The 9818-nt window shown below is 50.9% G+C and overlaps 1 protein-coding gene across 1 annotated transcript; it reads right to left on the reverse strand.

The window, feature by feature from the left end:
• Window positions 1-666: 666 nt before the first annotated feature.
• On the reverse strand, window positions 667-9539 carry LOC309345136 (uncharacterized protein). The gene is made up of 4 exons (XM_081868197.1): window positions 9459-9539; window positions 8643-8751; window positions 1355-1491; window positions 667-709 (listed from the first exon to the last, which is right to left on the reverse strand). The coding sequence occupies exons 1-4, from the start codon at window positions 9502-9504 to the stop codon at window positions 678-680; spliced, it is 324 nt and encodes a 107-aa protein (XP_081724323.1). The 5' UTR covers window positions 9505-9539; the 3' UTR covers window positions 667-677.
• Between the last annotated feature and the right edge of the window lie 279 nt (window positions 9540-9818).

Here is a 9818-nt window from a genome sequence, read left to right on the forward strand (position 1 = left end):
GAGGGGAGTGTAGAGTGGTAAAAGTCTGGGGTTTAGAATAGAAATATTATTGTTTTTTTTTTTGATTTAATATAAAGAGCAAGGAATTTGTGGGAGAGAAATTAGGCCGATCTTAGAGAAACAACTTAATATGTATAATGGGATTTAAAGTAAAAATGGATAAAGGATAAATTATAAGAAAAGATATGTATAATATTTAAGAGATTTGAACAAATAACTTGCTGAGATATTTAATGAAATGGGAAGGTGGCTGGGGGGGGTGGGGGGAAGTCACTGAAAGAGGGTAATGATTGTAAGGGTATGAAACTACAGATATTCTGTTTTGTGTTTTGTGTTTATGATATATGTTTGTGTTTGTTTAAAAAATTTTGAAAATCCAATAAAAATATTTAAAAAAAAAAAATAGAATCATAGACTTGGAAGAGACCACAAGGGCCATCGAGTCCAACCCCCTGCCAAGCAGGAAACAGGAGAGATTTCCTTTTTTATGTATCAAATTCAGATACGCAAAACTCCCAGCAAATCATGAAACTGGGCTTCCATTATGCGTTTTGCTGCTTTTATTTTTCTGCAATTTTTGCCTTCTATTTACTTTTAAAAGAAAATAAAGCTTCACAGATTTGGGGTCGATGATTATCCACAAAAGCAAGGCAAGGCGAGGCTTGTCTTGGGTCCCTCTAGAACATACCGTCAATTAACACCTGGAACTCTGAAGGGGAAGATGGAAGAAGGGTCAGTTTGTAAGCAGGATTGGGCCAGGGAGCCCTGACACCCCACGGTTCCCTTTTTCTTCTTGCCCCATTTTCATTTAAAGTAAACAACTTCTTTTCCCATGGAGGAAATTTCAGTTTGAAATGTTAGTTTTGCTTTCTAGGGAGCACTTTCATCAAAAAGAGATGAAAATTAAGCCACTAATTCCTAACACACAGAACTCCCTTGTCCGTTTAAATCTTTCTTATCACAAACCATAAATCAAGCTTTTTGTTCCGAATCCAGCCCTTTAAACATCAACTTTCCTTCTTTTCTCCTTAAAACCAGAAAGCAGCTGACTATCCAAATGTGGATTTTTGCTGACAGGCGCAGAAACCCTTTTGGATTGTAAACTATTCTTCCCACAGACTAGAGTCTAGCTGTCATCAAATACCACTTGCTGTTTCATTTGGCAGACAGCCGACGAAAGAGGACCAGCCTGCCATCTTCCCTTCCCGGAAGTCAGGAGGCTGCAAGTCTCGTGGTCCCTGCTGAGTGGGACAGGGAGCCTGTGGGGCTAGAGGGACTGGCAGAAGGGGCACAGAGCTGTCCTGACATCCCCCCTCCAGCTCCCAAGAAGGTCAGGTGGGGCTGGGCCGCTCACCATCAAAGTTAATCAAACCATCAAGGTCTAGGTCACCATCCGCCTTGAGCTCTGCAATCTCTTCTTCAGTGATAGTCCCAGAGAATGCTTGGATGAATGTGACCTGCTCCTCAGCATCCAGGACACCATCAAGATTCCTGCCATTGTTTGGGGGGAGGAAAGTGATGAGCTGGGAACCCCTGAGATCTTCCAGACCTAAACCTTTCACTGCAGCCTGATCAGAGCTAGGTCACCCACTGGGAGCAGCTGTGCGGACGTGGTTTCTGTGACTAGGTGCTGCCCCCCCCTGCATGGGGAGTGACTGTGGCTTCCCTGATCTCCCAAGGTCCCCCCCCCTTGTCTACACCTGCTCCTCCTAGGATTGCACCTTCCCAGAATTGGGAATGGTTTTTAAAAAGGTCTCTTTGGCTCTGTCTGAACTAGCAAGTGGTGGCTCCTCTGTGTGGGGAACAAGGAGAAATGCTCTTGGGTTCTCTGAAGAGGAACTACTAGGATTGCCATATTTGTTGATTTCTTTTCTCTCTCTTTTGCCCAAAGTTGCTGAGTTTTTTATTTTTTTGGACCAAATGGTGTTTTTTGGGAAGAGCTCCAAAGAAAGAAAAGAGTTCTAAAGCTTTTTTGACATTTTTGGCACAACACCCCCCCCCCCCGCCATTGCCATACATCCAGGTTTTCCCAGACATTTTGCCGATTGCTGAACATGACCCCTGGATGCTATTTTCCAGGTAGAAGATTAAAGAGGTGATAGCCAGGGTGTGAGTCGTCCCTAAGAATTTTCCTTGCTTTCCTAAGGCCACAATCCCTTGCAATGTCATCTGTCGGGCTCAGGGGACAGCCCATGATATCATGTGCTGTGTTCACCACTCTCTGTAGAGACTTTTTGTCCGTGGCTGTCAAGCCAACGTACCACACTGTGATACAATATGAAAGGACTGGTAAAAGGAGTTCATCAATTGTTGTTTAACATTGTTCTTTTGCAAGAGCCTGAGGAAAAGGAGTCTCTACCACCTGAGTTATATTGTTTTTCCAAGTGAGGTCTTCACTAAGGTAAACTCCCAGGAATTTAATGGAAGAGACTCTCTCCACACAGCCCCCCTTGATATACAGCGGGACTAGATCCCCTCTCTTCCTCTGAAAGTCCAACACCATCTCCAAATTAATTCCACTCCGGATGGGAAGGGGTGCTACCGCCTCCCCCCCTTCTATCTTCACCTGTCATATAGGCGAAATAATGTCTCCAAGTCCTCAGGTAGCTCCACTCCCAGACTGAAGGAGTCATCCTCAACCTGGCATTTTTCCGGCTGCATGGACTCTATAGGCAAGACATCAGACCAAGTGTTAGGGTTTTCCTCTCCAGCCTCGTAACTAGTCTTGGCCTCCCGCTCCTTCTCCCCTGCAGAATTGTGGGAATTGTTCCGTTTGGGTGTGCATTTTTGGAAGTTTCATTGATTGTTTGTGGCTAATTTTGCTATGTTGCTGCCATGTAGTTTTTCCCATGTTGTAAGCTGCCTTGAGCATAGTCTGAACTTTGGAAAGTGTCATACAAATAAAATTATGCATGCATGCCTGTGAGAGGGAAGCTGGGATTCCCAGGATGTTGAACATAAGGAGAGCCTGCTGGATCAAGCTCATAGCTGTCAACGTTTCCCTTTTTTAAGCGAAATTCCCTTTCTCCAAATAGGATTCCTCACAAGAAAAGGGAAAAGTGGACAGCTATGATCAAGCTATCAACCTCTCTGCTCCAACTTCTTGCTCCCACGGTGGCCAGCCAGCTGCTCCAAAGGGAAACCTGCAAGGCCCTGATCCGAGCATGAAAACAACTCTCCCCACCTCCTTTGGTTCATAGCAAGTGGTATTGGGAAGCAGGGCTGCCTCCATTAGAACAGGGGGAGAACAGCCATTGCAGCTGCCTGCTGCTGATAGCCTTCTTTTCCTCCCTGATTTTATCATGCTCAAGCTGTCTGGGTTGGTGGCCACCTCTTCCTCTTGCTGGAGTGAGTTCCAGAGTTTAACAGGGTTCAAGTTTCCCGGGAGCAGGGCTGGGAGGCAACACTGCGCTCAGGTGCCAACTGAGAGTGAGGAGGCGACAAGTCTCGGGCTCCCCGTTCAGTGCGCAGGGAGCCCGCTGGGCTTTGAGGGGCTGGTGGTGGGAGGGACAAAGAGCTGCCTTTGCGCCCCCCCTCCGGCTCCCAAGAAGGCGATGCAGGGCTGAGCCACTCACCGTCAGCACTTGCAAGAATAGGTACTCGTAAGACCTCTGGAATATTCCCAGGCAGAAGCCTGACGTCCAGGTAGACATAATGATTCCTGTTTCGGAGTGGGGAGAGATTAAATCCTCGTAAGATCTCTAAAATATGCTCAGGCACATCCAGGTAGACTTAATGAGCCGTGTTCCGGAGTGGGGGGGGGGAAGTGTTGAGGTGGGCAGCATGTGAGGAGAATCAGAACTTACAGGGTTAAACAGTTCTGTGTGACGTCTCACATTCTGAGGCATGGTTATGTTCACATACGGGAATCTTTGTGTGTGAGTTCTCTTTCGTTTTTGGCTGAGAGACGAAAGGATGGCCGCTCTCTCGCCGGGCTGATTTACGATGTTTTTCTACACATTAAAAGACTGTTGGAGATAAGCAAGAAGCCTGCATTCAGTCTGATTTATTATCCACACACAAGGCAACAGTTTCTCCTGCTGTTGAACTCTGCTAGGACTATGCTAAGAGAGCTAAAGGGAGCTCAAGTTTTCGATCAGCATGGACGTCCAGTGGTGCAGCAGAAACGTGCCAGACGCCATCTTACTTCACAGGTTATGGGAAGCCAGCCAAGCTTTGGAAGCTGTTGCCACGTCGTGCCTGTGTGTGTGTGTGGGAAGCCAGCTGGAGCTCCTGCCTAACGTTTGAGGCAGCGAAGCTCACTGGGGAGGATCTCATCTTCAGGACCGGGTGCCAAGAGGAGCTGTTGTTACGTGAGTAGGCTCAGCCCGGGGGGAGAAGATGGCAGACGGCCAGGAGTCATACTCCGTCCCTTTCGAAAAGTTAAATGGGAGAAATTGGGAGGAGTGGTCCAGGAAGCTGAAGGCCTGGCTGGTAGCCAAGGGTCTGTGGGAGGCGCTCCAAGGGCCCCCACAGCAAGCTGCAGCCGGAGCTGCAGAGGCAGATGTTGCAGCTGCCCACGCTTCACAGAGGAAGAATCAGAAAGCCCTGGGAGCTATAGTGCTCAGTTTGGAGGGCTCACAGCTTCCTTTGATGGAGGGGCTTGAGACTGCTCATGAGGCCTACCAGGCACTAGAGAGAGTGCACCACAGGACCACAGCTGGGGCAAAAATCCACACCACCAGATGCTTGTTTGAGATGAAGCTGCGTCCTGGTGATAGCATCAGACAGCATGTGACTGAGATGCTCTCTGTTTTCAACCAGCTGAGACTGTTGCAAGTCAACTTTACTGAGGAACTGAAAGTTTATATTTTGCTCAGCTCCTTGGACAAAAGTTATGACAATTTGTGTCTAACTTTGGAATCGATGAATCCAGCTGATCTTACGCTACAGTATGTGACTGGTCGCTTGTGTGACGAACAGGAACGCCGTCTCAGAGAGGGCCGAGCTGGCGCAGAGAGCCCTGCTGGTTGCAGGGGGGGGGGCAGGCCAGCAGAAGGCACAGTTCAGGCTTTTTACACTTGTCGTTGTTTTATCTGCGCGTCTGTTGACCATCTGCGTTGATCCTGCCCGAGGAGAGCCAGAGAGGCCGGGCAGGATGTCTCCAAGGTCGCTTCCCATGGCAGTCAGCCAGGTTTCCATGGCAGCCAGTCTAGGAGAGGAAGCCAGCGTGGGAATACGAAGGGAGGACATGACACAGGAAGTGAGAAGGACGGTTCTTATCACCTAGCGGCCTCCATGGCAACGCTGAGGGACAACTCCAGTGAGGGCAGCATGCTGTGTTGGGTCATCGACTCAGGAGCCAGCCACCACCTGATGCCACCGCCACCTAGTGGTGAAATGTGGAACTGCAGGGCTGTTTAACTGGGAAAACAGTCACTCTTGCTGATGCCTCAGAGAGACAATTAACCACTGTTGGCAATGTGTTTGTTTCTTTTTTACAGGCAGAGCTGGAGGTCTACATTGTGCCAGGAATGAAATGTTGTCTTTTATCTGTATCTTCTCTTGTACAGCAGGGTTACAAGGTTTGCTTTGAAAGTGATGTCTGTTCTATTTCCAGGGGTGGGGAACAACTGGTCAGTGTTGCATGTCAGAACAACCTCTTTGTTCTGGAGACACCTCTGGAGGGTAAGGGGGATGCTGAGGCAGCACAGGCGAAGTGTGCTAATGTTCCCACTCATGATTCGTGTGCTCACCTGTGGCACAGGAGAATGTCGCATAGCTGTTGGAAATATATCCAAAAGTTGCCCGAATGCACTGAAGGTTGCAAGTTGAAAGCATGTGATAAATTCCTAGATTGTAGGGCATGCAAAAGAGCAAAGGTAAAAAGGTGCAGTTATCCCAGATCGGAGAGGGTAACCACAAAGCCTTTTGAGCTTGTGTACACAGACCTTTGTGGACCCATGCCAAAGAGTCTGGGCAGGGCCAGATTTGCGCTCACGCTGACAGATGATTTTACTAGGAACGGGTAGGTCTTCTCGCTGAAACGGAAAAGCGAAGCAGCGCAACTGATCAAAGACTGGGTTGCGGCAGTGGAACTACAGTTTTCCACAAAGGTGCAGAGTTTCCAGAGTGACCGAGGTGGAGAGTTCACTGGGTCTGCTCTGCAGAGTTTCTTCCGCCAGAAGGGAATACGTCACAGGTTGACGGTTGCTGCTTCTCCTCAGGAGAATGGCGTAGCAGAGCACAGAAACAGAACGCTAGCTGAGGCAGCTGACGCTTTACTGTTTGACTCTGGTTTGCCTCAGAGTTTTTTGAGGGAAGCTTGGAGGACGGCCAACTTCATGTTGAACAGGTCGTTCAATTCAGTTGTAGGTGACACACCGTACTTCTTGCTGCACCGGAAGAAGCCGAAGGTGCATTTCTTCTGTGTGTTTGGTTGCAAAGCTTGGGTGCTTGTGCCAAAGGCTCAATGAAAGAAAGGTGACCCGAGGTCCCGGAAAATGATCTTTTGTGGATACGAGCCTGCGACAAAAGGGTGGAGGTTTGCCTATCCAGAAGGTGATCAGTCCAGGATTCTAGACAGCAGAAGTGCTGAGTTCTGTGAGCAGAATGGTTGGTCAAGGATCCATGCGAATCCTGACGTTCTCTCAGAATGTCTGTTTGATTCTGATGAGGAGGGAGAGTCAGAAGCTGAACCTGTTGATGAGGACTAGGTCTCTGACCAGGGTCAAGAACAGGGTTGGGCATCTCCACAGATTGTTAAAAGAGAGCCCAAGAGTGAGCCTTCGTCTCCCGTTAGCAAAGTTCAGAAGGCCTGAAGATGCAGTAAGTCAGAGGGGGAGTCTTCTGGTGTCAGAGACACACTTGCTGGCCCCAGAGGGTCAGAGGGGGCACCTGAGACAGTGCTCAGACGATCCGCACGCACCACAAATAAGCTGAGGTTCCAATACTTTGGCCACCTCATGAGAAGAGAAGACTCCCTGGTGTTGGGAAAGATGGAGGGCACAAGGAGAAGGGAGTGGAAGGCAGTGGAAGACAGGAGTGCCTGGCGTGCTCTGGTCCAGGGGGTCATGAAGAGTAGGACACGACTAAACGACTCAGCAGCAACAACAAAGCGCCTTCCTGGAAGTTTCCCGGTGACAGGCGGCCATAGTGGTTTCTTCAGTGTGGCAGCGGAGGAAGAGGCAAAGGAACGGGGATGCAGGGGGAGGGAGCCCGGGTCAGGCAAGCGAGGTGGCAGTATGGCGCACCAGCATGCACCGTCTCAGAGAAAGCTCTCTGGGGGACGTGGTTTCTGTGACAAGGCGCTGGCTCCCCCAACAAGGCGCGCTGTGTGTTTTCTGATCTCCACATTCAAGCTTGGGGATTTTCAACCCTCCCCCTTGCACTGTTCCTCCTGGGGAAGTTCCTCCCCATAATTGCGTGTTTGCTTATTGGAAGTGTTTCTGGTCTGCCCCTCAGGCAACAGTCTGAAAGGTAAGGAATAAAGCGCAGACATGGAGACAAACACAGCTCCAAAGGAAACCTCCAGCAGCAGCAGCAACAGAAACCCAGGTGACAGAGGGAATGGAGCGGAACCAAGGAACTGCAGGAGAGGCGGCTTGCGGGGCAACAAGAGATCATCCTCTGTTTGGGGCTCTGGGTAGGAGTGCCGCCTCTGAGATGGGCTGATGTGTGGGGAGCGGATGGGAGGGGGAATCTTGGCTCTAAGGAAGGGGTCAGCAACCTGTGGTCCATGGGGGTCATTTAACCGGCCCCCGAGCCACCCCTGAACTGAGCTGCTTGTTCGGCGAGTCCCCGCGCACTGCAATAAACCAGCGCAGCACGGTGTGGGGACTCGCTGCTGCGGTTCCGAAAATCGCGCCTATGCATGCGCAGACACCGGAAATCATGCATGTGCGTGCTCAGACTCGCTGACAATCTGGCCCACAGAGAGATCTCCGCTGGAGTGAACCAGCCCAGGCGAGGCAAACCTTGCCGACCCCTCCTCTAAGGTGCCCCAGCCTGGATGCTTGGGAAGGCCAAAGTTCTGCTTTGTATCATTGCAGGAAGGGACTGCAAAAGACGACCCCTGCTTTCTGATTTCTGAACTCTCTAGGTCTAATCCACCCTGCTTGAGAGCCCCAGAGAGAGCCCAGCTGTCCTAAGCAGCTTTCAAAGAGGGTCCTGTCAAGGCTATTGGCATAGAACGTGGGTCGGCAGGCTAAGGCCTGGGGGCCGGATCTGGCCCAATTGCCTTCTGGATCCAGCCCGCGGACGGTCCGGGAATCGCTGTGGTGATCGGCGTGGGGATTATGATCATTCGGGCTTCGTCATATCCCCCCATCCACACTCTTCTGGCGGTGGCTCCTCCCTCCCTCCTCCTGGCTTCTCCCTGACCTGCCTAGAGGAGGAAGGGGGCTGGGCTTTGTTGACCCGTGGATGGCTGAGTGCCATTTTACGCAGCCCTCTCCGGAGCCAGCCCCTTTGCGCCACTCATCATCCCTCCACCGCCACTGCCGCCAGCCCCTGCCGCTCGCAAGGCACAGGTAAGCAGCCACCAGGCTGGTCCGGTGCTGTGGAGAAGGGAGAGGAGAGTCGGTGGGGTGGTGGTGGTTTTCTTCAAAAGATAGTCCAGCCCCACAAGATAAAAATGGTTGGAAGTGTAAGGAGAAGGAGGGGAATTTCCTCCATATGTGGTGGACGTGTCCTAGCCTCACCTGTCCTTTACAGAGCCAGCTTCCTCCACCTTCGCCTCCTCATTGGCTTCTCGAATCCGCCACCGTATCCCCTGCTGCAAGCGTCCTGCAAAGCCATTGGCTCCATTGCCTGCAAGGAGGAACCCAGTCCAGGGTGAGGGTCGCGCTCTCCAGCCCCCTGCCCAGGCCTCCCTTCCTCCTCCACCGGGGCGTAGCCACAAATCAAGTAAATAAATACAAATACTCAGCAAACTGACCAAACAAGTCGCAGGTAGCTCGGTTCTGCCCCCCTAACAAAAGTCCTGGCCCCCCAAAATCCTGACCATGGCCATATGCTCCACATCTCTATGATGGCATCCCACTCCTCTTTGATGGGCACCTAGCCCAGCACCCTCATGATGGTGCCCAACTGCTTGGTGCTGATGTCTTCACTACCATCAGCATCAAATCATAATCATAATCATAATCATTTATTACTTATACCCCGCCTATGTGGCTGGGCTTCCCCAGCCACTCTGGGTGGCTTCCAACAGGAGATTAAAAAGACATTAAAACATCAGTCATTAAAAGCTTCCTTCAGAGGTCCTTCCACCACCAACTGCAGCACCCTCCACCTTCCTTTGCTCAGAGATGGGTTGAGATTTGCAGGGGCTAGTTTGGTTTTCGCCGGAGCCCTGAGGTCCACCATCTGGAGCCAGCTGCACAGCAGCAGCTCAGGGCAGGCGTGTCTACTTAGAATCCCGTCCGTGAAGAAGGCAGGGCATAAATACCCTAAACTGACTCCCCGACTCCATGCCTTCCTGAGTCTTTGCCCCTCCAAGCAACCCCCAAACTTACATAGTATGGATGGCAGCAGAGCCCAGAGGATGAGTGAGGGACCCATTGCGAAGAAGAAGGAGAACCTGGGTGACCTCACGCTGGAAGGCAGCTCTGAGTGGTGCTCAAGGCTCCGATCGGCAGCCATATATCCTCCTCCCTCCTCCCTCCCCCCTCCTCTCCTGGGTTGGGCTGGGACAGAAGCCAAGCGCATTTGAGTGTGTGGGTCCAGCTGGCTCCTGGTCCAGATAATTTCCCCGTGGTAATCAATCATAAATAACACAAGAGGCACCTGCTGCACCTAGCCAATGGCTATCCGGTCCAGCGTCCTCTTCTCAAAGTGGCCAACCAGGATCTTGGTAGAGCATAGATGTTGTGGCT

This window comes from Podarcis erhardii, assembly GCF_964252035.2.
Source record: "Podarcis erhardii genome assembly, chromosome: 6".
Taxonomy (NCBI): Eukaryota; Metazoa; Chordata; class Lepidosauria; order Squamata; family Lacertidae; genus Podarcis; species Podarcis erhardii.